The sequence below is a fragment of the Saccopteryx bilineata genome, chromosome 1 (assembly GCF_036850765.1).
Source record: "Saccopteryx bilineata isolate mSacBil1 chromosome 1, mSacBil1_pri_phased_curated, whole genome shotgun sequence".
Classification (NCBI taxonomy): Eukaryota; Metazoa; Chordata; class Mammalia; order Chiroptera; family Emballonuridae; genus Saccopteryx; species Saccopteryx bilineata.
This window is the reverse complement of record NC_089490.1, coordinates 394,979,551-395,005,580: the sequence shown is the minus strand read 5'-3', so window position 1 is coordinate 395,005,580 and position 26,030 is coordinate 394,979,551. Positions and strand designations below refer to the sequence as shown.

The following is a 26,030-nucleotide window of genomic DNA, read 5'->3' as shown; positions in this document are numbered from 1 at the left end:
TTCTCCCCCAAGAGCGGGTGGGTCTGGCTTGTCCGTCCATGTCCTCAGGCTGTGCCTGATCAGCAGACTGTTCCCATCAGCCTCCAAAGGACAGCGCCCAGGCGGGAGGGGTTTCTTGGCCCTCTCTGTTGTGCCGGCTCCACCCTCCAGACCTGTGCTCCTGCCTGGTCCCCCTGGAGCCCCGCCTACTCCCTCTGCTACGCCTTCCCTGGCGCCCTGCACCCCTTCCCCACCTCAGCCTTCCCGAGAACCTCTCCTCACTCTACTCGGGGCTCTATAGCCAGTCCCACTGTGGCACTTGTCACAGTACGGTGTTATCACCTGGTTCCTTGTCTGCCCAGTGTCCCTGAAGGTGGGTGGGGGGCCAGCTTGTTTGTGGCTGTGCCGCTGTGCCTCAGCCAGCGTGGGGCACACTGGGCCCCCTGCACGCCCTTGAGCAGCTTGCTGGCACCCCACCCCTACCCTAGAGGTGTCGCCTGGGGATTGACATCTGCCCAGCCCCTCTGGAGCTGTCTCCCCCCTTTTCTTTTCTGCTGGCTTCCCTTCTTAACCTTGCCCTCAACAGCCATTTATTGAACACCTACTGTGTGCTAGGCACTGTTCTTGGTGTGGAGGTGAACAAAAAGCTGAAGCCCTTGTCCTCAGGGAATGGTAGGGGAGACAGACAATGAACAAATCAACAAATGAATAAGTAATGCAATGTCCCAGGGAGTGAGGTTTTTTTTTTTTTTTTTTTCCAGAGAGAGAGAGGGATAGACAGGAACAGACAGACAGGAACAAGAGAGATGAGAAGCATCAATCATTAGTTTTTCATTGTGTGTTGCAACACCTTAGTTGTTCATTGATTGCTTCCTCATATATGCCTTGACCACGGGCCTTCAGCAGACTGAGTAACCCCTTGCTGGAGCCAGCAACCTTGGGTTCAAGCTGGTGGGCTTTTTGCTCAAACCAGATAAGCCCGCGCTCAATCTGGCGACCTCAGAGTCTCGAACCTAGATCCTCTGCATCCCAGTCCAATGCTCTATCCACTGCGCCACCGCCTGGTCAGGCCCAGGGAGTGAGTTTTATGAAGAAGAATAAAGCAAGGTGAGGGTGGACAAGATGGTTCTCTCTGAGAAGGTGACATGAGCAGAGAGACCTGAGGAAACGGAGGGAATAATCCAGGTGAGTATCCAAGGAAGAACCTTCTTGAGAGAGGGAACTACAGGTGCAAAGGCCCTGAGGTAGCCATCCCTGGGGCTCTTCATCCATTGCAGTTCTTCCTTCTCAGCTCTGATGCTCCTCTCTCCTAGCCACTCTTTGCTTTGTGTTCATGTGACAGGTATCTGTAAGATACTGGTATCTGTATTTCTCCTGCCTCCAGGACAAGCTCTCAGGGGCATTTTTCTCTGGAAACTTCCCATTGCCTCTCCTGAGGGTCTCGAGAACTGTTTGTTGACTGACTTACTGACTGGCTCGGGAGGCTTCACTCCTCTGTAGTCACATCAGAACATAAAAAGTGTTCTCTCCTCTCTTACAGACGCCGGCTAGGTCCCCACGTCTGCCTCTCAGGGTTCGGGAGTGGCTGCTGCCCTGGCTGGGTGCCCTCCATGGGCAGTGGACACTGCACTCTCCGTAAGTTCCTGACCCTGAGCCCGAACATCCTCCCGAGCAGGGTGCTCGTTCCCTAGGCTGGCCTGATGGGCAGATTGGGGCCCAGCCCTCCGCTCCCTCACTGGTGTTTCTCCTCTCAGCCCTCTGCTCCTTTGGCTGCGGGAACGGCATCTGCATCGCTCCCAACGTCTGCTCCTGCCAGGACGGAGAGCAAGGGGCCACCTGCCCAGGTAACTGGGGGCGGGCAATGGCTCATGGAAAGAACTGGGTTAACACTGAAATTCTGTGCCAGACACTGGGTACTTGAATCCTACCATATTATCTTCTAACAACCCTATTAGGCAGGCATTCTCGTTCCCATTTTATAGATGAGAATAGTGAGGCACAGAAGTTAGTGGCTCACTCAGGGTGACCTGGCTAGTAAGTAACAGAGTTGGATTTAAACTCAGACCTGTTTGCTTCCGAAGGCATCTTCCCCACAGAATTCAGGAGGAGCCCTGGTACGGTGGGGGCGGCCGGAAGCGCAGCATGGCGCATGCTCATGTGTGCGGTACTTGTTTCAGAAGCCCACGGACCCTGTGGGGAATACGGCTGTGACCTTACCTGTAACCATGGTGGCTGTCAGGAGGTGGCCCGAGTATGCCCTGTGGGCTTCTCAATGACAGAGACTGCTGTTGGCATCAGATGTTCTGGTGAGAGGCCTGGGAGCAGTGGGGGAGGGGTGGGCAGGAATTAAGTCCCCTCCCTTTCCTACCAGGCTGGTCCCCAGAGAGACCTGTAGCAGAGCAGAGCCAGGATGAGCTCTGAAGTTTGAGAGTGGGCAGGGAGGCGTACCAAACAAAGGAATATGTCCTTTCTATTTCACACATACTTACAGAAGAACTCTTGTGGGCCAGGAACTGAACTGGGTGGGGGGGACAATGACATACATCATGACAGGACTGTAACTGGTGAAGTGCAAGGTGGGACTGGAGGTGAGTTGACCACAGGAGGCTCCCACAGGAAAAGTGACGTTTCAGAGATGCAGGAAGCAAACCTCAACAATTATTTTGTAAGAGTATTACTTGATTGTGATTTTGAAAACTTCCCGCTGGCAAAGTCCGTTACCTTCCTCAGAGACAGCCACGGTGACCAGTTTCTTGCATATCAATCTTTCCAGAGAGGTGAAAGCTTCTTTGGAAAAATCATGTCTCTTCCCTGAAAAAAAAAAGTCAAAGATAACTCATTTTGGAACATTTGGAACGTAAAGGATAGGTAGGAAGGTGAAAAACCCACGATGAGTTCTGGAAGTCCCTAGCCAGAGATATTTGTCATATAAATATCTTTGTTATTTTTCCTGCCTGTTTCCTTTGGGTGCATGTGTGTTTGTAAGTGTGTACCTGTGCGCGCGCGTGTGTTAAGGATGCATATCTGTGTGTTTGGTAAAATTGGGATCACTTTTATCTATAGTTTTTGTTCATTATTTTTCTCACTAAACTTCATATTGGTAGCACGAAATAGTCCTTACAACATTTTTAACAGCTGCATATGTGGCTGTTGTATTCAAGTGCCCAGTTCTCTGTCAGCCCTCAGTTAGCTTGTCGGCGATGTCTCGCCACTATAAATAAAGCTGCAGGAAAGGGCTTCCTGTCGGCATCTCGGATTATTCTCAGGACATCTGTTGGGTTGGAGTGTCTTACAGAAGAGTTCTGCTTCTCAGGCTCCTCGCACCATCCCTCTCAGGAGGGTTGAAATCATTTCTTTTCCCCTGAATATTTTTCCTGGGAGTACTTTCTGCAAACACTTCTTGTTGCAGAGGCAAACCGAACCAGGGAGAAGCCAGACGACGATGTCAGAGCAGTGCAGGGCTGGGCTGTACCGTCCACAGCCACGAGGGACCCCTGCGGGAAGGGGTCAGTCAGAGCGGGCTTCTTAGAAGGGGTGGCCATGGTCCCGAAGGGCCCAGAGGGAGGAGAATGGAGGTGTCCAGTGGAGAGCAGTTGGGAGACTCAGGTGCAGACCAGAGTGGGCGGGGCTGGTCCTCCAGAGCTGCCATGGTCCTTGGATGAGGTAGGGATGCCAGGAAGCCGGGGTGGGGAGGCCTGTCTCCCAACCCCCCTCCCCCCTCAGGCCTGAAGCTCCCAACGTGATTCTTGTATCTAGTCACCGCGTCCTGGGCAGAAGCTTTGCAGATTCCTAGGTGCTCGCTCCCCTGCTGAGCCTGAACCCAGTTCTTCAGCCATGCCTGCCTCTGCCCCAGCAGGAGCCCAGGCTTCAGCCAGGCTGGGCCCAGGTCCTCCCTGTGCTGCCTGGGACTTCCTCAGGCTCTCTGCACTTGGTGGCCCTTCCTCCTGAAGCCTCCTGGTCCTCTGAGCCCGTCTCTCCTCAAGTACCCTCCTACTGTGGCCAGGCGTCCCTTGCTGGGCACATATCACCCGGCCGCGTGTGGGCTCTCATGGGTGTGTGTCGTGGCTCCTACCTTATCAGACTGGAACCATCCGGGAGTCAGCACCGTGTCTTAGTCACATCTGCGTCCTCAACGCCTCCCCTCCAGGCCAGCTACACACAGATGGCGCTCAGTAAACATTTGAGGGGATTTACTGAGCCTTCCTGCCCATTGCCTCTGCCCTGCTGGGGGTGTCCTGTGGGTGGGAAGTGGTTCTGTCTCAGCCATCCTCTCGGTCATCTGGTCTGCCCCCTTGGCCTCTTCTTTCTTGGGGCTTCCTTTAGAGTCTGATGACTTTCCTGGTGCCTGGTCTTTCTTCCCGTGGTGGTGTGGAGGTGGGGGTTCCGCCCTACTGAGGGCCCACAGTGTGGGCGCAGGGTCCACGTGGGGTATTTTTTCCCTGCACCCCAACCGTGTTCCCAGCAGGCTGTGCAAGGGTGTTTTCTCTCTTCCCAGACATTGATGAATGTTTAAGCTCCTCTTGTGAGGGCCACTGCGTGAACACAGAAGGCGGGTTTGTGTGCGAGTGTGGGCCGGGCATGCAGCTGTCTGCCGACCGCCACCGCTGCCAAGGTGAGTGGCTCAGGGCGGGGTAACGATGACGCTGCCACTGCCACTGCTGGGCTTCGATGCTGACCGCGTGGCCCTGCAGGCCCGATTGGGCCACACTCTGGGGACACAGGGCCCGTAAGAACGCATCCTGCCCTGTAGCTGCCCCAGTCTGGTGGGAAATAAAACAACAGGTTGGGATGAGGGACAGGTGCTGTGGGGACCCATGAAGGGGAAGGAATCTCTCCTCCTAAGTGAGCAGGATGAGAGGCAACTTTTAAAATAATTACTCATTGTTTTAAGATGACTTTTGTTTATAGAAGTTAGGTAAAGAAACACTCTTAAAGCAGCTAAGACAAAAGTTCCCTTTGATACTGAAGTATTTTATTCTGTGTGTTTGAAATTTTCACCAGTTGTAAAAAGAGTTAAAAGTCCCTAGCTCCACGCCCTCTCTTCCATTCCAGTACTCAGCTTTCCCTAGAGAAGAACCCTGGTGTCTTAGCTCAGGCTGCTGTCACAAAATACTGCAGACTGGACAGCTTAAACAGCAGAAATTTGTCCTCAGCATCTGGAGGCCGATAGTCCAAGATCAAGGTGACGGTCCATTCAGTCCCTGGTGAGAGCCCTCTTCCTGGCAGAGAGAGTGAGCAAGCTCTCTGGTGTCTCTTATAAGGGCACTGATCCCACCATGAGGGCCTCATCCTCCAGTTACCTCATCGAAACCCAGTTACCTCTCAAAAGCCCATCTCCTAACACCACTACATTGGAGGCTCTGGCTCAGCATATGAATTTGGGGGACACAGTTCATCCATAACACCTGGTTATTAATCAGCCGAGTGCCCAGCTTGCCTCTCCCCAGCACATGTACACACACACACACACACACACACACACAGACGATAATAAGAGATGAGCAGCTCACAGTCCTGAACTATTGTGTCTGGGTACTATGCTGAGCACTATAGATGCACTTTCTCATTTCATTCCCAAAATTATCCTTTGAAGTTGCTACTGTTGATTTCCATTCTCCTGAGAGGAACACTGAGGCCTAAAGATATTAAGTTACATGCCCAAGTCCATGTTAGAGCTGGAATTTGAACGCAGTCATTCCTCTAACCTGCTTTGCCCCTGTCAGCAATCTGTCTTGAAGATCTCTCCGCATCAGGGTCAACAGACCCGCGTAGTTCCTCTCATTGCCGCCTGGTGCTCTGGCGTGCAAACATCCCGCAGTTCACTAACTGCTCTTACTGATGAACACGCAGATCATTTCCAGTTTCTTGCCATTCCAAATACCAGCTGGCAGAGGAGATGCTATGGAAGCTGAGTTTTGAGGTGTGAGTAGTTTTCTAGACAGACAAGAAGGAAAGAGGAAAGGCAGTCCGAGCACACGAGGGCGCACGGGCAACGGGGAGGCCCCGAGAGCGCCGTGTGCTTGGCGGATGGTGATGAGAGATAGGAGAGGACCACATATTTTCCAAAACCCCGTGGGGGAAAAGAACTCCAGCCTTGCCCATTCCCTTCCAGACACTGACGAATGCCTCGGGACCCCCTGTCAGCAGAGATGTAAAAACAGCGTCGGCAGCTACAGGTGTTCCTGTAGAACAGGCTTCCAGCTCCACGGCAACCGGCACTCTTGTGTAGGTAAGGTCGGGAAGACCCGCTGTCTTCACACTTCGGCTGGCAATCGAGAGGATGGACGGGGCAAACCCAGGGACAGGGAAGGGTCCGCAGTCTGTTCCCCCGGGTCCTCTGCAGCCTCTAAGCGCTGGAGTCTGTGCTCGGAGCCCGCTTGTGGCTGGGGTTGCCAAGGTTCCTCCTGGAAGACCCTGCCTTGGACTTTTCCTGGCCACGTGCCCCTTTCATCCTGTTATGTTCTTCTTCCACCCCTCCTCCCAGATACACCCCAAGGATTCCTCTCTGCTCACTCATTTTTTTGGCTGCCTTTGCTCCCCTTGGTAAATAAAGCGCATTATGTCTTAGTTCCTCTGGTTTAGAAGGAGAGCCCTGTTTTCTCAGCTCATTAGCAGAAATTTCCAGAAAGGGACTGGCCTGTTTGGCTTGAGCTTGGCTCATGGGTTGAAGGTGAGGGTCCCATGGGCTTGGAAAAAGATTAGTGGAGCTCAGTATTTGCCCTGAAGCCTACCTTGAGCATTACAGTGACCTTTGAGGGTCTTTTTTTTAGAACATTGACAGGTGACAGGTGGGTTGGTGGAAGGTTTGGAGATGAGGTTCCCAGCAGGTTCATCCCCTCCAGCCAGCATATTGCTACATAGCGCTGGGGGGTAGTGAGTCTCTGGTGCATCCGTTAAACACCTGCTAGATGTATGAACCTTCCAAGGGGACTAGCACAACCCCTGGGCCGCGGACCAGTACCGGTCCATGGGCCATTTGGTACCGGTCTGCAGAGAAAGAATAAATAACTTACATTATTTCCATTTTATTTATATTTAAGTCTGAACGATATTTTATTTTTAAAAAATGACCAGATTTCCTCTGTTACATCCGTCTAAGACTCACTCTTGATGCTTGTCTCGGTCATGTGATACATTTATCCGTCCCACTCTAAAGGCCAGTCGGTGAAAATATTTTCTGGCATTAAACCGGTCCGTGGCCCAAAAAAGGTTGGGGACCACTGGACTAGCATACATCAGCCCCACTGCCAGACATCTGAGTCACATCCCACATCTTGGGGCAAGGAGACTCCCCCAGCCTTTTGGTCTAAGGGATGATGGAAGAAAGGCTTGGAACCCCAACAAGGCACCTGTCGGCAGCGAGGCTCTCCTGCAGATGTAAACGAATGTCGGAGGCCGCTGGAGAGGCGAGTCTGTCACCATTCCTGCCACAACACTGTAGGCAGCTTCCTGTGCACTTGCCGACCTGGCTTCAGGCTGCGAGCTGACCGGGTGTCCTGTGAAGGTGAGCGTCCAGCCCAGTCTCCCAGTTCCCGCCCCGCCCCCAGGCCGGGTCCCCTCTCAACAGGGCAAGCCCCGCCCTCCTCACACCAGGCCCTGCCCGCCTCACGCCAGGCCCCGCCCTCCTCACGCCAGGCCCCGCCCCTCACGCCAGGCCCCGCCCTCCAAGAGCCTGACTTTTGTTTTTGATTCATCCTATTTCCTACACTTCTCTTTCTCTTTTCCTCCTTCCCTTTATCCGTTCTCTCTCCCTTTTTTACACCGTTGTTTCCCTAGCCCTTCTGTTTTCTTCCAAATGGTAAAAGAAACAAAGTAAGGAGCATGTGGCATAGGAGCCCCAGGAACCTGGGCTCCCAGGGGCAGACCCTCTGGACACTCTGTCAGATCACTCGCCCTACTTTCCCCGCATGCCTGTAAATATGTGTATAATGTTATGTAAAAGTTGAAGGCGCTCTTTCTAGCCCATAAGGAGCTCTCCCGGGCCTCAGCCTCCCAGCCCGGGAAGCCACAGGTGGGTTGGGGGCAGGGACACAGGCCCACGTGTGATGCTGGCCTGCGTTTTTGGTACTTTCCTGTCAGTCTCCCTGGGTGATTGTGTCCGCAGCCCCAGTCCTTTAGAGTCGAACTGGCGGTATTAGACCTCTTATGTTGCTGGAGAAACTGGCCCAGAGACATTCAGTGACTGTGGAGGTGGAGCTAGTCCAGGCCCCCCAGTCTCAACTCCCTCAGGACACCCCTGTGCTTCCTTTGCAGCTCTCCCGAAAACCGTGCTGGCCCCATCCGCCATCCTGCAGCCCCTTCACCACCCGCCCAAGATGCTACTGCTGCTTCCCGAGGCCGGCCTGCCTGCCCTTTCCCCGGGACACAGCCCTCCTTCTGGGGCCCCGGGGGCCCCAGCCGGAGTCAGGACCACCTGCCTGCCATCTCCCGCCCCTGCACTACCAGCAGCTTCCCCTTCTGCCCCGATGAGGCTGCTGTCTGCACCAGTGGCCACCCCAGTACCTAGTGTCCCCTCATTGGGGACCCTCAGGCCTCCCTCACAACTACAGGAGAAGGCGGTGGTGACCCCTTCCTTGCCCAGGGGTCCCACAGCCCCACAGTCGGCAGCAGGGCCCTCTGTCTGTTGGCACCTGGGAACCATGTATGAGTCAGGGAGCCACTGGACAGAGCCTGGTTGTTCCCAGTGCTGGTGCAAGGTAGGTGAGAGGGGTCCTTGGGGCTGCCCTGGTCTGGCGCTGGGCTCTTGTGGTGATTGGAACTCCTGCTTCCAGGATGGGGAGGTGACCTGTGAAAAGGTGACGTGTGAAGCTGTTTGTTCCCACCCGATTCCCTCTGGAGATGGGGGGTGCTGTCCGTCGTGTACAGGTGGGGACCTTTTCATCTCTGGGGATCCCTTCGGAGCTTCAGTCACTGGGCTTCTCCATACTAGGTGTCCCCCTTCCCTTCCCCAGTCCTGTTGTTGGAGGAGTGATCTTTTGTAACTTCTGCCCCCTTTCCGATTTTCTCCCACAACCTGCTTACAGGTTTTCATTGGCTTCCCATTGCTGTTAGGATAAAGCCCCCGAAGCTTAACTAGTCCTTCAGCAGAGCCCCTCAGAACTCGCTGTGCACATGCACTGCTGGGGTCCGTGTTAGAAAGCAGATTCTCATTTGGTGGGTCCGGGGAGGGGCCTGAGCGTCTGCCAACCCGTGGTGATAAGATGATCGCCGTGGTTGGTGCACTTTGTGCAGCAGCGGAAAAGTCTTCCTATTGGGTTGGAATAAAAAGGCACCCGTTGATTTTCTGAATGATAATCGTGGCCTTCTACTTGCCCCTACTTTTGTACTGTGCCCTAAATGTAAAGTGCTGGGTACTTGTACATCTGAGGTTGTGGATCCTTCAAGTCCCCTGTAGGGCACACGGTGGCATTTCCATTTTATAGTAAAGACAACTGAGTTCCAGAGAGTTTGAGTGACATGTCCAAGGCCACTCAGGTAACTGAATGGTCAGGCCAGGTGTTGAACCAGGACTATTTGACTGCCTTTCTTACCTTATGAGAATAAAAGGCCATGCTTGCAACACAGTTTCGGTTTTATCAGACATGCAGGGAAGCCCCCTGGAGCATCCTGTGTGGGTGTCTCCTGGTACTTCTCCAGGGGTCATAGGACCACACAGTTCTGGGTACCTGGAACTACCACTCCTGGGGCATCCTGGCCACTAAGAGAAGGTTCTGAGTACGTTATGCCTGAAAAAGTAATGGGACCACAAATCTGCTTTGAAGAGGTCTGATGCCTCCTCCGCTCCTGTTTGTCTTTCAAAGGTTGTTTTCATAGTGGCATCATAAGAGCCGAAGGGGCCGTGTTTTCACCTCCCACGGAGAACTGCACCGTCTGTGTCTGCCTGGTGAGCATCACAAGGTCCCCGAAGCCTCGAAACCTTGTGGGTGTTTTCTTAACCTTTGAGTAGTTTAGAGGAAAGGGGAAAGACTGGATGTTCAAGGTGAGCTCGTTGAATGGAGGGAGAGGTCTCAGGTTGTGGATTTTGGTTGGAACCTGTTGAATTTAAAAGCTTGGGGAAAATGTGAAAGCTGTAGGTCTGTGGAGTCAGGGAGGCTTCTGCCGAGCAGGAGAGAGCCAACAGGCGAACAGGGTCCATCTGTCTGGGCAGGGGGAGGGGAATGGATGTCCCTTGGAAACTTCGCACCGGGGAGGCTGTTTCTTCCTCCAGGCAAAATATTTGCCAGCACCATAAAGGTGTCCACATTTGGGACAGAGAAGGCTCATTACTAGACTCAGCTTGTGATGCGTAGTTTGCTTTAGGCAAATTCACTCCTTCAAGCATAGTTATGAAGCAGCTACTGTGTGCCAGACACTGCCAGATGTGGTTACACGGATTTGATTATGAGCATCCAGTGGGTACCGGACACGGGCCTTGGTGCTTTTCAGCCTGTTTCCTCCCCAGAGCCTCCTGGCAGCTCTGCAGGGTCAGCGTCACTGTGTCTTGTCTCCAGATGAGGAGACTGGGCCTGGGACGGAGCCGGGCTGGGATTTGCTGTCTGCTCAGTCCGCCGGCCTGCACTGCCATTCACTAACCATCTTTATTATTATTATTATTATTATTATTATTTACATTGCCAAAGATTTTATTTATTGACTTTAGAGAGAGGATAGGAAGAGAGAAAGGCAGAGGGAGGAGCAGGAAGCAGTTGCTTCTCATATTGTGCCTTGACCGGGCAAGGCCAGGGTTTTGAACCTTCCGCCTCAGCGTTCCGGATTGGCGCTGTATGCACCCCACCGCCACAGGTCAGGCCTCTGACCGTCTTTAAGAGCAGCCCCTGGTCTGGCAGAGACGACCGAAGCTGCACTGTGAGATGAGGGGCCAGCACGTGGACAGCTGCTATACCCACTGTCGAGCTCTTCCTGGGTGCCCCACACAGGCGGGGCCAAGCTCTTCTGTGTTTGATTTCATTTCACAAAATCCTCAGTATCCTCTGATGGATGGGGAGACTGAGGCTCAGAGAGGTGACATACTTTGCCCAAAGTCACATGGCTTATTAGTGGAGGAACAGACCCTGGAACTCGGGGCTGGCTGACTCCAAAGCCAGGGGCTTCTTGGTCTTAAGTTCTTAAGATTTTAAAACGTAATTTCAAATTTGTTTGAAGAGCTCATGTAGTCAGTTCAAAACCGGGATGTCGGGGAAGGTGTCCCTGGGGGCGCAGCCCCTGTCCTCCGCCTCCCGGCGTTTTGCCAGGGTTCCTTGCGCTGCGGAGGGAATGCGTGGGCGACTAGGCACATTGTCTCCACAAGGAGGGCGGCCTGCTCTGCTCTCCAGCCCAGCCCCCCTTTCTGACCACCCCGTAATGAACACCAGGCACTGGGTCCTTGCAGACTGTCCTTGTTGTGACCACAGTGGTATTTATGTTTTGTTTTTTTTTTTAATTTATTTACAGAGACAGAGTGAGTCAGAGAGAGGGATAGACAGGGACAGACAGACAGGAATAGAGAGAGATGAGAAGCATCAATCATTAGTTTTTCATTGCGCCTTGCAACACCTTAGTTGTTCATTGATTGCTTTCTCATATGTGCCTTGACCGCGGGCCTTCAGCAGACCGAGTAACCCCTTGCTGGAGCCAGCGATCTTGGGTCCAAGCTGGTGGGCTTTTCCTCAAACGAGATGAGCCCGCACTCAAGCTGGTGACCTTGGGGTCTCGAACCTGGGTCCTCTGCATCCCAGTCCAACGCTCCATCCACTGCGCCACCGCCTGGTCAGGCACCACAGTGGTATTTAAAGGTCTGGGAAGACTTTCTATTTTTCTTTTTTTGTTTTTTAAAATTTCCATTTATTTACTTGTTTGTGTGTTTATGTATTTATTTATTTTAGTGAGGAGAAAGAGACACACAGAAAGAGAGAGAGATAAGGGGGGGAGGAGCAGGAAACATCAACTCCCATATGTGCCTTGACCAGGCAAGCCCGGGGTTTTGAACCGTTGACCTCAGCGTTCCAGGCCGATGTTTAAGCACTGCACCACCACAGGTCGGGCTGGGAAGGCTTTCTTTAGGAGGCTTTGATGTTGGACAGGAAACCTGAGGTGTGGTGTGAAATGGGTGGGGAATGAGCTGGTTCTAGATGGGCCAGGAGGGCACCGCAGCCGTCTTCTCCCCTCCCCTCCCCCCACCCACTGCCATCTCTCCCCTCTTCAGGCTGGAAACGTGTCCTGCATCTCCCCCGAGTGTCCTCCGGGTCCCTGTCAGACCTCCCCGAAGTCAGACTGCTGTACTTGTGTTCCAGGTAAGTGACTTTTTGGGTGGAGGGTAGGTAGGGCATGGGAGTTTTGCTTTTTTCTGTGTTCTGGGGAGTAGGTGTCTTTTGAGTATATTTTGGGGGCCAAGATGAGTGGAGGAGAGAGAAAGAAGAGTGATTTCTGCCTTAAACACTCAGATCAAGGGAATCATTTCAAAGTGCCCATTTTAATTGAGCACCTACTATGTGCTTAGTGCTTTGAATACTAGATTGGGCTCACAGTCTGGCCTGCCCCCTTTGCCCCGAGATGCAGAGGGGACCTCGTCTTCCCCACTAATGAGTTGGTCCTTTGTTAAAAATTTGGTTCTCTTTCCTGGGATGACCTCATTGCTATCACTAATGTTCTGTGCCTGCTCCATGCCGTTGCTGAGTGGGTGCATGCCAGGTCTTGATCTCACTGAATCTGTGTGGCACTGTTCTGAGGGAGTACTATTCATAGCCCCATTTTATAGATAAGGAAACTGAAGCTCAGGGAAGTCAAGTCACTGCTCAAAGACACACCAGTTAGTATAGGAGTAGAACTTGAACTCAAGTCTACTGATTTCATAGTTGGCATCCTTTTAAAATATTTCTTTCTTAACTTTTAAGTGTTATTTTTCATTAACAAATTTTTTTTGAATAAGTGATACAGTCCCTAGGAGGTAGGAACTATTATCAACCCCATTGAACAGATGAGAAAACTGAGGCTTAGCAAACTTGTGTCATGCCCAGAGTCATTCCCTAGTGCAGTGGTTGGCAAACTCATTAGTCAACAGAGCCAAATATCAACAGTACAACGATTGAAATTTCTTTTGAGAGCCAAATTTCCTAAACTTAAACTATATAGGTAGGTACATTGTTATTAACTTAATTAGGGTACTCCTAAGCTGGCCAAAGAGCCGCATGTGGCTCGTGAGCCGCGGTTTGCCGACCACTGCCCTAGTGGGTTGTATAGGTAGGATTTGAACCCAGGGCCGTCTTACTAGCACCTGGGCCTGAGCAGGATTTGAGGCTGTTTCCACCTGTGGGGACCTTCGGCTGAATTCCTCACTGCGTCCTCCCGGCCTCCCTGGACGGTACGGTGCCCGGAGCCGTCTTAGGTGTCTGTCTGGGGCAGGCTTTTTTTCTGTCTCTCCTTTCCTCTTCCTCTTGAGTTATTCTGGGCTTCCCTTTTGTTAAGTACCTATTTTACACATGATGCACTCTCTGGTCGGTTTTTAAGTTACAGCATATTTTTTTGTCAGGGCTTGGAGGGAAGGAGTGAGTCGGGGGCTGGGGCAGGGGCTGTGCTGTGGAGTGTGTGAGCTTCCCCAGGCCCCCTCCCATTTCTTCCCCTTTCTCTTCAGCTGCTCCGCCCCCCCTGAGCTGCTCTTCCTTTACTCTCCGCAGTGCGGTGCTATTTCCACGGCCGGTGGTACGCAGACGGGGCTGTGTTCAGCGGGGGTGGTGACGAGTGTACCACCTGTGTCTGCCAGGTAGGGGGCTGAACTGGTGGGTGACAGAGAGGGCACGGGCACAGCACTTAACCAGGATGCCGAGGCCAGAAGAGGAGCTGCCGTGTAGTCAAAGGGAGACTGAGGCAGCAAAGGGACTCGGGGACCTGTGCTCACCCTCCCACAGGTTCCTTGAAGTTCACTGTTCAGCGATGCTGTTTGAGCACCTACCATGCCCGTGGTGTGATACTGAGTGCTGGGGACACAGCACAGCACAGGATAGGTCAAGTTCCCTTTGCCAGGGGCCCCGCAGTCTAGGTGGGCTACAGACAGGTGACCAGAGCTCCCTGCCAGACGGGAAGCCTCCTGGGAGGGCGGGGTGAGAAGGCAGGACCTCAGGGCTGGCTTGCACTCATCAGGCGAGGAGCTGAGGCATGTGTGCCTGGGAAGGGGCAGGACGCGAGAGAGGGAGAGAGAGAGAGAGAGAGAGAAAGAGTGAGAGCACGGTGTGCGGCCGTTCTGGCTGGGCACAGAGTGCACGTCAGATGAGCCAGGCTAGCCATGAGGCTGCAGGCAGGGACCGCGTTGGGTTGGGTTCCGAACAGCAGGGCTGGGGCGGGATTCTTGGGTAAGTGATTTTCCGAGGGAGTGCTCTGAGGAGAAACGGGCGGGCGAGGGAAGAGGAGGGGCAGAGGCGAGAGCCCAGTGAAGATTGGGGTTAGGCTGGCACCCCGGGAGCTCCGGCTCGTGCATTGCACCCCAGACACACTTGTGCCCAGAGGCCAGAGGGGCGGCAGCAGCTTGTGTGTACTCCCTTGTGCCCCAGGGAGTCCGTGGGGAAGCAACCTCTGGCACCTGGAAGACAGTCCCTGTTGGCTAAGGGCAGTACTTAGGGGACGATGTCTGGGGGTGGCGGTGACAGCCTCAGCCTCAGACTCAGTCGTGAAAGGCTCTGCCAGCCGGCTGAGGGCTTTGGACTTGGCAGCACTGCGAAGGTTTTAAGTGGTGGAGTGACGTGATCAGATCGGTGCGTGAGAAAGTCCCCTGGCTGCGGAGGGAGAGCCCAGAGCGGTAGCCTGAACAGAAGCTGTTTTGCAGAAGTGAAGGGAAGAGAGGCTGGTGGCCACACTAGGGCAGGCAGGAGCCAGCGGCGACCCCTTCCCAGGACTTGCCGGCCTTACCCGGGCCCCCGGGGAAGGACGTGTCCTTCCTTCCTCTTGCTTCCTGGAGATTTCTTTGTCACTTTTCAAAGGGGGATGGCAGCCCGCCAACCTGCTCTTGAGCCCTCTGATGGCCCAGGGCTGGGGAGCTGCCCTCACTGGCTCATGTCCTTTTGGCTTTCTTCCAGAATGGGGAAGTGGAATGTTCCTTCACCCCATGTCCAGAACTGGACTGCCCCCGCGAAGAGTGGTGGCTGGGCCCTGGACAGTGTTGCTTCACCTGTCGGGAGCCCACGCCCATGACAGGTGAGGGCTGGCACCCTGGCATCCCAGGGCCGCACCTGGCACAACCCAGCACAGGCCCTGGCGGAGGGAGGCTGAGCGCACCCCCGAGACTGTTCGAGTGAGTCTGAGTGTGTAAGTCTGTGTGTGTCTGTAAGTCTGTGTGTGTGAGTGGTATCTGCACGGGTGAGTGCGTGTTTGGGTAACTGCGTGTTGGTCGTGTTGGTGTGTGGTCTCTCTGTGAATGCGTATGTTAATGGGTAAGTATAGAGCGTATGTGTGACTCGGCCTGTGTATACCAGGTGCACATTTGGAGGGCAAACTCACTACATGAGGGAGCCGGCAGGCAGCTGGGGCAGCTTCTGGGGGGACTGTCTACCCAGCATGCATGAGTAGAGGTGTCTGTCTTGCCGGGTGGCGCTGCAGGTCCGGCGGGCACTCAGGACTCTGCTTGGCGCTCCTGCCCACGTGTCCTTTCTCCCTCACTGTCCCCGGCCAGGCTGCTCTCTGGACGACAACGGGGTTGAGTTTCCGATTGGACAGATCTGGTCACCTGGTGATCCCTGTGAGTTATGCATCTGCCAGGTGAATGACAACCTGCGCGCCTTCAGCTGCTTTCCGGGTGCCCCCGCCCCCCCCTCCCCGCAGACCCCTCAACCCTGACGCGGGTCCCCAGGTCCCAGGCATCCGTGCCCCTCCAGAACCTGGGTCACCTCAGGCCTGCCTTCCGACCGGCTCCGTGCCATCAAGTTCCGTTTTGACAAAAGGGTTGGGACCCAGTGTATTCTGTCCTCGATGACGTCAGGGCACAGAGCTCGCAGTCTGCCTTGAGTGCAGTATGTGACATGCTGTGCTCGTGGAGGGTAAACCCCTAATAATAGCAGGTCCCCTCCAGCCAGAGACAACCAAGGGAGCCGGGGCAGCCAGTGGTTCAGGCCTCTTCTGTGAAATTGCAGTGTTTTCATCATTAACACGAATCACGTGACCTCGTCTCATCAGAAACGGATAAGGAGAAGGTGCTCAAGCTTTCGCGTAAATGCGAAGGCAGCTACCTCCCAAGAAACACAGTTGTTTGAGCTCATTGTTTACGTGCATATTGGCTTTCCTTTCTATACTTTTAAGAGAGTTTAGACTCCCTTCAAGCTGTCTCAAAATGAGGTCCCTGTACCAGCGGTGGTGTGGGCGTCACCCAGAGCCTGATGGACATGCCCAAGACCTCCTGACTGGGAATCGGCATTTCGCTGCCATGGGAGAGGCACAGCCTTCACACCCCTTTGATGCACCATTTGTTCAAGAGCCTTAGACCCTTAGAAAAACCTGGCAGCGTTTCAGGGGAATTGGAGTTGGGAGGGAAGTACGTCCGCTGCTGTCTTTCTCTCTTGGTGGCTGGTCTGGGGCACTCGGGTTATAAGAAAATAACCCGGCCCTGGCTGGTTGGCTCAGCGGTAGAGCGTCGGCCTGGCGTGCGGGGGACCCGGGTTCGATTCCTGGCCAGGGCACATAGGAGAAGCGCCCATTTGCTTCTCCACCCCCCCCCCCTTCCTCTCTGTCTCTCTCTTCCCCTCCCGCAGCCAAGGCTCCATTGGAGCACAGATGGCCCGGGCGCTGGGGATGGCTCCTTGGCCTCTGCCCCAGGCGCTAGAGTGGCTCTGGTCGCAGCAGAGCGAAGCCCCGGAGGGGCAGAGCATCGCCCCCTGGTGGGCAGAGCATCGCCCCTGGTGGGCGTGCTGGGTGGATCCCGGTCGGGCACATGCGGGAGTCTGTCTGACTGTCTCTCCCGGTTTCCAGCTTCAGAAAGAAAAAAAAAAAAGAAAATAACCCAACAGGTTCACATTCGGATTCTTAAGGGGAAAATAAAAAAAAAAAACTTGTGGCACTTTTGTCATCTAAAATAGACATTGCAGGTGGAACGTAGAAATAGGATTTTATTACTGTCTTTGTGGGGTGAACCGGCGGTCCAGGGGAAGGCCAGGAGCAGAGTTTGGAGGGGGTCACTGTAGCCTCGGCTGCTGCCAGAGAGGGAGAGGACCCGAGGAGACCCCATCCCAGCTCCGATCTGCCCCTCTTTGGATACGGGAGCCTTCAGAAGGCTCACAGCCTTTTCCGCGGTCGCCGGTCCTCTTTGGGGGGGACTGGGAATGGGGCGTGGGGCCGGAGACCAGTGTCGCAGGTGGGTCTTGGTGAAGTCCCTCCTTCCTTCAGGCAGACGGCTCCGTGAGCTGCCGGAGGACAGACTGCGTGGACTCCTGCCCTCACCCAATTCGGATCCCCGGACAGTGCTGCCCAGACTGTTCAGCAGGTAATTCTCTGCGGGGCGCCGCATGGCACCCCTCCCCGCTGTCGTGCTCCCCAGCCTGGGCCAGGCTCCCCAGTGTGGAGCACCCCACAGATTTCCTCCGGGTCATCCTCACAGCCACCCCGTGGGGCAGCCCTGTTTCACAAATGAGCTAACTGAGGCTCAGAGGCATAGAGACCTTGCCCGCGGCGGCCCCGTCTGGGCGCTGGAGGCCGATAGGGAGACGCAGGGCGCTTACAGCCTCGGCGGGGCGGCAGAGGGAGAGGGATCACACCTGTGGGACCGTGAGAGGGCAGTGAGAGAAAATAAAAGGGATGCCTATTTATAGCAATTTTACCTTTTCCCTTGGTTCAAAATAACATTTCATTGCAGAACATTTAGAACATACAAAAAGCAAAAATAAAAAAAGAACGGCCCGTTATCACTTTTATACCACAGTTTTTCCCCCAGTCTCTTTTTGTGATTATATGTGTCTCTAGCTGCCATATCTGTAATACAGATATCTCTAACAGATAGTAGATTTGTTCTATATGTGTGTTTTCTTTAAAATACCCTCCTGCTATATCTCATCACCTGCCTTTTTACTTACGACTGTGTGATAAATATTATCAAGGTGGCAGCATGGACATTGGGCCTCTGGGGGTATCATCAGGCAGAGGGGGGAGAGGTATGGAGGAATGCTCTAGAAGGTGGGGTTTGGAGCTTGGCTGAGCGGGGACAAGCAAAGAAGATGCCAGGCACCCAGGTTGTGTCTCCTAGTGCCTCTGTCCTGATCCACCCGGTGAGGGGTGGGGAGTGACACGCTCCGTCCTGGGGGCTGGCGGTGGAGGACGCGGAGCGAACACACCCTGACCCGTCTGCTGAATCGAGCACGGAAGTCAGCCCCCAGTCCGGACCCATGTTCTGTCCCTTCCCAACCCTTGGGGCAGTTGCTTCAGGATCCCCAGAATGCAGTTAGCCTGACCTTTTTTTTTTTTTTTTTTTAAAGATTTTATTTATTTATTTTAGAATGAGAGGGAGAAAGAAAAGGGTGGTGGAGTGGGGGGGGAGCATCAACTTGTAAACTCGTAGTTGCTTCTCGCATGTTCTTTGCGCCAACTCGGGGCCTTGAGCCGGTGACCTCTGCATTCCAGGTCGGTGCTTTACCTGCTGTGCCACCACAGGTCAGCAGGTCAGGTGGCCTGACCTTCACTACCCAGATAAGCCTGGGACCTTCACCCTGGCAAAAGCCTGGTCACCAGCCAACCTCCCACCCCCCACCCCCCACCGCGGGAGCTCACCGCGCTCTCTCCCCCACTCCCCACCGCGGGGGCTCACCGAGTGCTCTCTCCCCACCCCCCACCGCGGGAGCTCACCGCGTGCTCTCTCCCCACCCCCCACCGCGGGAGCTCACGCGTGCTCTCTCCCCCACCCCCCACCGCGGGAGCTCACCGCGTGCTCTCTCCCCCCACCCCCTACCGCGGGAGCTCACCGCATGCTCTCTCCCCCACCCCCCACCGCTGGAGCTCACCACGTGTCCCCAACCCCCACCGCGGGAGCTCACCGCGTGTCCCCACCCCCCACCGCGGGAGCTCACCGCGTGCTCTCTCCCCCCACCCCCCACCGCGGGAGCTCACCGCGTGCTCTCTCCCCCACCCCCCACCGCGGGAGCTCACCACGTGTCCCCACCCCCCACCGTGTCCCCAACCCCCACCGCGGGAGCTCACCGCGTGTCCCCACCCCCCACCGCGGGAGCTCACCGCGTGCTCTCTCCCCCCACCCCCCACCACGGGAGCTCACCGCGTGCTCTCTCCCCCACCCCCCACCGCGGGAGCTCACCACGTGTCCCCACCCCCCACCGCGGGAGCTCACCGCGTGCTCTCTCCCCCACCCCCCACCGCGGGAGCTCACCGCGTGTCCCCACCCCCCACCGCGGGCGCTCACCGCGTGCTCTCTCCGGCAGGCTGCACCTACACAGGCAGAATCTTCCACAACAACCAGACCTTTCCGTCAGTGCTGGACCCGTGTCTGAGCTGCATCTGCCTGGTATGGCCGCCCAGACCTGACCCCGGTCTGCGGAAACTCCCCAGGGCCTGCCACCAGCTCCTGAGTCCTGGAGGCAAAGTCCAGAGACCTCCAAGAGAAAGGTCACTTCTGGGTCCTGGTGACAGCTCCCTCCAACCCTGCCCACTGTGAATCTTTACCCAGGGTCAGGGAACTTCTCCAGCCTGCCCTGATGAAGCCCTCTGCTTCTGGCGACCAGGGAGGATCTGGGGGCTGGTCCTTACCATGTGACAGGGCTTCTCTCTGAGGGTTCCCGCGAGGGCCTCCAGCCCATGATCCCTACGCACAGTCTCGGGTCCTCGGCGTGTGCCAGCCCTGCTCTCCGCCCTGACGTGCGTGAACTCAGTTAGTCTTCGCGAGGGCCCTAGGTTGGCCCCCACCGTGGTCTCCATCGGCTCTGCGGGAAAACCGAGTCACCAAGAGACAGAGTCATTTGCTCAAGATCCCACAGCGGGTGAATGAATTGAAGTGCCAGGAACCCGCTTTTACCACAAACCACAAGATAGTATGTAGTATCAGTGTTTGGAAAATGGGGAAAAAAAACCCTGATCATTTGTCGGGCTGAAAACGTGCAACCCGGATGGAGCTGCTTTGTGGTGGGGGCAGACGCAGTGTGGACAGGGGCAGGGTCGACAGGAAGAGAGAATTGTGGGTGAAGACTTCTGGCCTCCGAGTGCCCTTGTTCCGTCACAGCCGTGTTCTTCCGGACGCTTTGGCTTCTGGGTCCTTCTTTCTCCCAGGGTTTTGGTGCTCACTTTTCTTGGGCAGTTCATGAATTTGTTCAACAGGTCCCTGTTGACAGATGAGGTCCGTGGACAAGGCCAGGTCCTTGGCCTTGTGTGGCTTGAATTCTAGCAGGAGGACAGAACAGACTCTGACCAAGTGAATGACCCCTCCCCTGCCCTCACCATGGACCTGTCCCCCGACCTTGGTGGTTCTGATGGACACTCAGTAGCTGTGTGACCTGTTTTTCCTGAGTGTCCCACCAGCCCTCCAGAGTGAAGGGCTTTGTGTGTTTTCTGTGTCCTGCAGCTGGGCTCAGTGGCCTGCTCGCCCGTGGACTGCCCCATCACCTGCACCTACCCCTTCCACCCTGATGGGGAGTGCTGTCCAGTGTGCCGAGGTGAGTGGGACCAGCCCCCCCACATCGGAGGCTTTCGGGCGGACCTTGGCTCTCACAGGCCCCCGTCTCCTCTGCCCCTACAGACTGCAACTACGAGGGGAGGAAGGTGGTCAACGGCCAGGTGTTCACCTTGGACGAGGAGCCCTGTACCCAGTGCACGTGCCAGGTGAGCTGGGCATGGGAGCTGGGAGCTGCCCAGCCAGGGGCTGCTTCTTGTGTTTTGTTCCCTCGCGGAACTCGGCGTCCCTAAACAGTGTAAGGCCATCTTTCTCCTCCCTCACTGTAACTTTATTACCTGCCGGAACACCCCTGGGTGTGACCAGATCTTCCCTCTTTACGGTTTTCTTAAGGCCACCCCGTTGTGTTTGGCCTCACCTGTTGTCCAGGTGAGGGCCGGGCACTGCGCCCCTCTCCCACAGCTGGTGCCAGAGGCCTTTGGGGGCGCCGCGCTGGGCGTCCTGACGTGTGTCCTTCTGCTTCCCCAGTTGGGAGAGGTGAGCTGTGAGAAGGTGGCCTGCCCGCCGGCCTGCTCAGACCGCGCCCTGCCCCCCGGGGACTGCTGCTCCTCCTGCCCAGGTAAGCGGGCCTCCGGGGTCTGGAGTCTCTCCACCGTCTTCTTCCATTTCGCTCTTCTTCCGTTTGTTTACTGTGCCTTTTTCTTCTCCAATACCTCCTTCCTTAATCTCTTCCTCTACTTTCTTCCCTTGAAAGATTAGAATTTAGGAACTCAAGTCAACTTTGCCGAAGAGTAATGGCTAATATATATATATATACTGCTCACAGAAATGAGGGGATATTTCAAAATGACTATGAAGCGATAAAGTATCCCCTCATTTCTGTGAGCAGTACGTAGTGAGCCCTCATTATGTGTCAGGGAGCATCTGGCTTCCCTCTCTTTTCTCAGCAGCTCTTGGAGACAGGTGTACCGGTAGCATCCCCGTTTTCCGGGTGGGCAAACTGAGGCACGGGGAATTAAAGTGACATGTTCAAGGTCACGTTGCTGGTTGGCAGTAGAGCCAGGAGTTGAGCTTAGTCAATGCTTTTAGTTCCTTCGCTGTCTTGACTCCTGAAAATCACCCTCATCTGCCTGTCTTACCCGGTCGTCCATGTCCACCCGCGTGGACCACTTTGCAGGCGTGTGAACAGGGCACAGACGACATGGCCCGTAGCTGGTCATTTAAAAAGCTCTCGATTATTCTTGTTTGCTTACTTTCTGCCTTTTGGTTGGAATTTAGCTAGCTGGTTTCTTTCTCTCTTTTTTTATTCTATCCATACTGGACCTAGGGTGAAAGCTCTTCAGTCGGACAACTCTTTTTCATTATTATTTTTATTTATTTATTTATTTTTCTGAAACTGGAAACGGGGAGAGACAGTCAGACAGACTCCCGTATGCGCCCGACCGGGATCCACCCGGCACGCCCACCAGGGGCGTCGCTCTGCCCACCAGGGGGCGATGCTCTGCCCCTCCAGGGTGTCGCTCTGCGGCGACCACAGCCACTCTACCGCCTGGGGCAGCGGCCAAGGAGCCATCTCCAGCGCCCGGGCCATCTTTGCTCCAATGGAGCCTTGGCTGCGGGAGGGGAAGAGAGAGACAGAGAGGAAGGAGGGGGTGGGTGGAGAAGCAAATGGGCGCTTCTCCTATGTGCCCTGGCCAGGAATCGAACCCGGGTCCCCTGCACGCCAGGCCGACGCTCTACCACTGAGCCAACCGGCCAGGGCCTATTTATTTATTTTTAAAGATTTTATTTATTGACTTTTACAGGGGCGGGGTGCAGGAAATATCCACTCAGAGATGCTTCTCTGTAGTTGTTATTGCTTGTTTGTTGTATGAGCCTTGACCCGGCAAGCCCAGGGTTTCGAACCAGCACCCTCAGCCTTGCAGGCTGATGCTCTTATCCACTGCGCCACCTCCGGCCAGGCTCGGGCAGCATTTTTTCAGATTCTGTGAGTTGCATTCGGCCCTGTGGTTAACGGGTGGAGCCCTAGGGCCCTAGGGAGTCAGAATGGTTTGGTAACTTGGCAGCACGTTCAGGATGGGGTCCTGGAGAAAGAGGAGACTTTTGCTGATGTGGCCGGTTCCCCAGATGCCTACCGACTCTATCCTGTATGTATGGAATTTAATTTTCCCAATTAATTTTTCCATGTCCATAAAGTACCTTAAATGTAGCTCTTTTGCGTTTTTTTTTTTTAAACTTTCAGGAAGACCTTGAATTTTCCCACTGGTTTGTGGCCTGGAGCTTGTGTATAAAATATCCTTCAACGCCTCTGGGCTGTTGAGGAGGATGTTCTGTATTTAGGGCAGCTCTCAGGGCCGTGGGTGAGAGGCTGCTGTCAGGACTGGGGGCTGGCGACATCCTGAGCCCATAGAGCCATGACCTGGAGAGCTTTCTAGATTCTTCATCGGCTTGACCACCACCAGGTCCTCTGCAGGCTGATGGGTATTCTCCCCCCTGCCGTCTGGAGGCTCATCAGGAGCTGAGGCGCTGGGCAGGGGACGGAGCATTGTACCTATGTTATCTCATTGAAGTGCTCCCGGGCGTGCGTGTTCAGGAACGGCTGCTTTATGGTTATCTTCATTTTGCAGATGGGGAAATAGAGGCTCAGAGAAGCTAAGGACCTGTTTCTAAGCTGCGCTCTCGTCGCTGGTGTTGGACTCGAGGCCGGGTCTCTCTGGTCCCTTGACCCCCGTCCTTTCCCGCTCTGCGCTCCTGCCGCCAGATGGGGACGATGCGGCCCCAAGAAGTGAGGCGCAGGGCCAGCTCCTGTCCCGTAGCACTCTGGCTCCGTGTCACTCACATGGGATGCTTGCTAACGAGAACTTCTTTTAAGGATAAACTTCTTTTCGTTGAGATAGATTATGAATTGTTGTTTTTTTTTTGATAACCAAAACAAAAAACCAAAAAACCAAAAAGCTAGTAGCTGTCTCAAGGTCTAATTCACATGCCATAGGGATCGCACCACCCAGGTGTGTCGTTCGCTGGGTTTGGGTGTATTTGCAGAGTTATGGGACTGTCTGTCCTTTGAGGGTTTTTAAATGTGTTTGACAGTCTCTGTCTCCTCCATGATCATGCCTTTCTCCAACACTTTCTGTCTCTCTCTTTTTTTTAGCGAGAGAGAGCTAGACAGGGACAGACAGGCAGGGAGAGAGATGAGAAGCATCAATTTGTAGTTGTGGCACTTTAGTTGTTCATTGATTGCTTCTCATACGTGCCTTGACCAGGGAGCTCCAGCCAAGCCAGTGACCCCTTGCTCAAGCCAGTGACCTTGGGCTTAAACCAGTGACCATGAGGTCATGTCTGTGACCCCGTGCTCAAGACAGCGACCCCGCACTCAAGCTGGTGAGCCCGCACTCAAGCTGGCAGCCTCAGGGTCTTGAACCGGGGTCCTCCGTGTTCCAGGCTGACGCTCTATCCACGGTGCCACCGCTGGTCAGGCTCCAACACTCTTCTTTTGCTTCTTCACTCTCCATGTTCTCTATGCCTGTCTCTTCCTTCCTTTACCCCCCCCCCCCCAACTCCCGCCCCCTGCCCCCTACCTCTCATGATATTCTGGGCTCCAGGCTGAGACGAATAAGAAAACCCAACTTTACAATAGACTTAATTTTTTTTAGAGCATTTTAGGTTCACAGCCAAACTGAGTGGAAGGTGCAGGGACCCCCCACCTACCCTCCGCCTCCACACGCACTGCCTCCGCACTGTTGACACCCTGCAGCACATGGAACGTTTGTCCCCATCGGTGGTCCTACACTGACACCAGGTTGTCACCATGTCCGTAGTTTCTATTTGGGCTCAGGCCGAGATGTCCCATCTTACAGATGGGGACACAGGGGCCCAGGGGAGGTCTGTGCCTCATACCATGTCACAGAGCCAGTGCCTGGCTGAGCCACCTTGGGGAACTGCCTCCCTCCATTCTAGTTCTTTTTGTGTGTGTGTGTGTGTGTGTGTGTGTGTGTATTTTTCTGAAGCTGGAAACGGGGAGAGACAGTCAGACAGACTCCCGCATGCGCCCGACCGGGATCCACCCAGCACGCCCACCAGGGGCGACGCTCTGCCCACCAGGGGGCGATGCTCTGCCCCTCCAGGGTGTCACTCTGCCACGACCAGAGCCACTCTAGCGCCTGGGGCAGAGGCCAAGGAGCCATCCCCAGCGCCCGGGCCATCTTTGCTCCAATGGAGCCTTGGCTGCGGGAGGGGAAGAGAGAGACAGAGAGGAAAGGGGGGGGGGGTGGAGAAGCAAATGGGCGCTTCTCCTATGTGCCCTGGCCGGGAATTGAACCTGGGTTCCCCGCATGCCAGGCCGACGCTCTACCGCTGAGCCAACCGGCCAGGGCCCATTCTAGTTCTTTCTGGGCCTCGTCTCCCTGGAGACAGGTGCCGGCTAATCCTCACCAGGGTTCGAGGACCTTCAGAGGACAGAGCTTGGGCATCTGTCCCCAGTGCAGCTCGTCCCAGAGCTGCCTTGGCTGTCGGGAGAACCACTGTGCCCTTCCCTTCTCTCCCCCACCTCTCTTTAGATTCCCCGGAGGACAGGCGGGGACTCGCCCTTCCTGGAGATGTGGAGTCCAGCAGCGCGCCTCGGAGCCCCCGTGGAGACACTGAAGAGCCCATCAGCTGCAGCTCGTGCCCTGGGCCCCCGGCAGCCTCGCCTCAGAGGCCTGCGCTCCGTTTCCTTCAGCTCCTTTTCAGAACGAACGTGTCTGACCTGCAGCTGACACCCAGGCATCTGTCGGGAGCCTGGCCCTCGCCCACACCCTCTGCGGGGCCCTCGCCGGGGTCTTCCGTCCCTCCAGGAGCCTCCACTCTACCTCCAGCCCCTCCCGGGGCTCCTGGGCCACCTCCTGTTACTCCAGAGCCGTCGTCCTCAGCCTCCGGGGCCCACACAGCATCTAGGCGACCTTCTCTGCCTGTCACAGTCCCGATGGCCGCTACAGCCCTTCCCACGACAGACACTAGCCCCTCAGAGACCCCTGGTACCCTCCTCGGGCCTCGCAGACTCTCTCCCACCACCTCCAGACTCTCTGTCGCCCCTGTGGCTTCCGCCAGCCCTGGCCCCCAGCAGCCTGCCACGGGGACCTCAAGCGAAGAGGAGACCACCGAGTAAGGCGGCCTCCATCCCAGGGCCACACCCGGGAGATGCCGGACAGAAGAAAGTATGCAGGGACACTTGGGGCCAATGCAGTCCGCTCTGCAAGGCTTCTTCCCCGACGGAAGACCCTGGGGGCTGACGTTGCCTTGTTCCCAAGAAGCGTTTAGGGTGTGCTGTGAGAATCAGCAAGTGCCTCCACCAGGGGCAGCGTGCCGCCCGGAAGGCCCGGCCTCTGGTCTTCTGAGGAAGGCTGGGCCGTGCGCTCCTCCCGCTGACGGAGGAGGGTCACACGGGTCCGGGACCCCACTGGGGTGGTGTCACCAGCGTGGCTGTCCTCACCCGGGGCTTCCTGATTAAAGGCTGTCTCAG

The 26,030-nt window shown here is 55.4% G+C and overlaps 1 protein-coding gene and 1 long non-coding RNA gene across 5 annotated transcripts in view; one reads left to right on the top strand and one right to left on the bottom strand.

Moving 5' to 3' along the window:
- The window catches only part of VWCE (von Willebrand factor C and EGF domains), a 27,529-nt gene extending 1,499 nt beyond the window's left edge, over positions 1-26,030 (top strand). The window contains exons 2-20 of one of the 2 annotated variants that reach the window (XM_066251649.1): positions 1,520-1,614; positions 1,734-1,823; positions 2,157-2,285; positions 4,475-4,591; positions 6,092-6,208; positions 7,355-7,483; positions 8,233-8,675; positions 8,751-8,844; positions 9,780-9,862; positions 12,161-12,248; positions 13,629-13,714; positions 15,021-15,138; positions 15,614-15,679; positions 17,321-17,413; positions 19,353-19,435; positions 20,486-20,576; positions 20,660-20,742; positions 21,062-21,152; positions 25,090-26,030. In XM_066251649.1, the coding sequence (XP_066107746.1) occupies positions 1,520-1,614; positions 1,734-1,823; positions 2,157-2,285; positions 4,475-4,591; positions 6,092-6,208; positions 7,355-7,483; positions 8,233-8,675; positions 8,751-8,844; positions 9,780-9,862; positions 12,161-12,248; positions 13,629-13,714; positions 15,021-15,138; positions 15,614-15,679; positions 17,321-17,413; positions 19,353-19,435; positions 20,486-20,576; positions 20,660-20,742; positions 21,062-21,152; positions 25,090-25,676 (2,683 nt within the window). In that variant the 3' untranslated portion in view covers positions 25,677-26,030. Of the gene's footprint in view, positions 1-1,519; positions 1,615-1,733; positions 1,824-2,156; positions 2,286-4,474; positions 4,592-6,091; positions 6,209-7,354; positions 7,484-8,232; positions 8,676-8,750; positions 8,845-9,779; positions 9,863-12,160; positions 12,249-13,628; positions 13,715-15,020; positions 15,139-15,613; positions 15,700-17,316; positions 17,414-19,352; positions 19,436-20,485; positions 20,577-20,659; positions 20,743-21,061; positions 21,153-25,089 lie in introns of both variants that reach the window. The other variant, XM_066251648.1, reaches the window with a different exon arrangement.
- On the bottom strand, positions 18,393-20,454 carry LOC136318783 (uncharacterized). 3 transcript variants are annotated; one of them, XR_010728123.1, is made up of 3 exons: positions 19,678-20,454; positions 19,334-19,523; positions 18,393-18,559 (listed from the first exon to the last, which is right to left on the bottom strand). It is a non-coding gene; the product is annotated as an uncharacterized lncRNA (long non-coding RNA). The 3 variants fall into 3 exon arrangements; XR_010728121.1 differs by having other exon boundaries at positions 18,397-18,556; positions 19,678-20,444; XR_010728122.1 differs by having other exon boundaries at positions 18,399-18,556; positions 19,334-19,502; positions 19,678-20,440.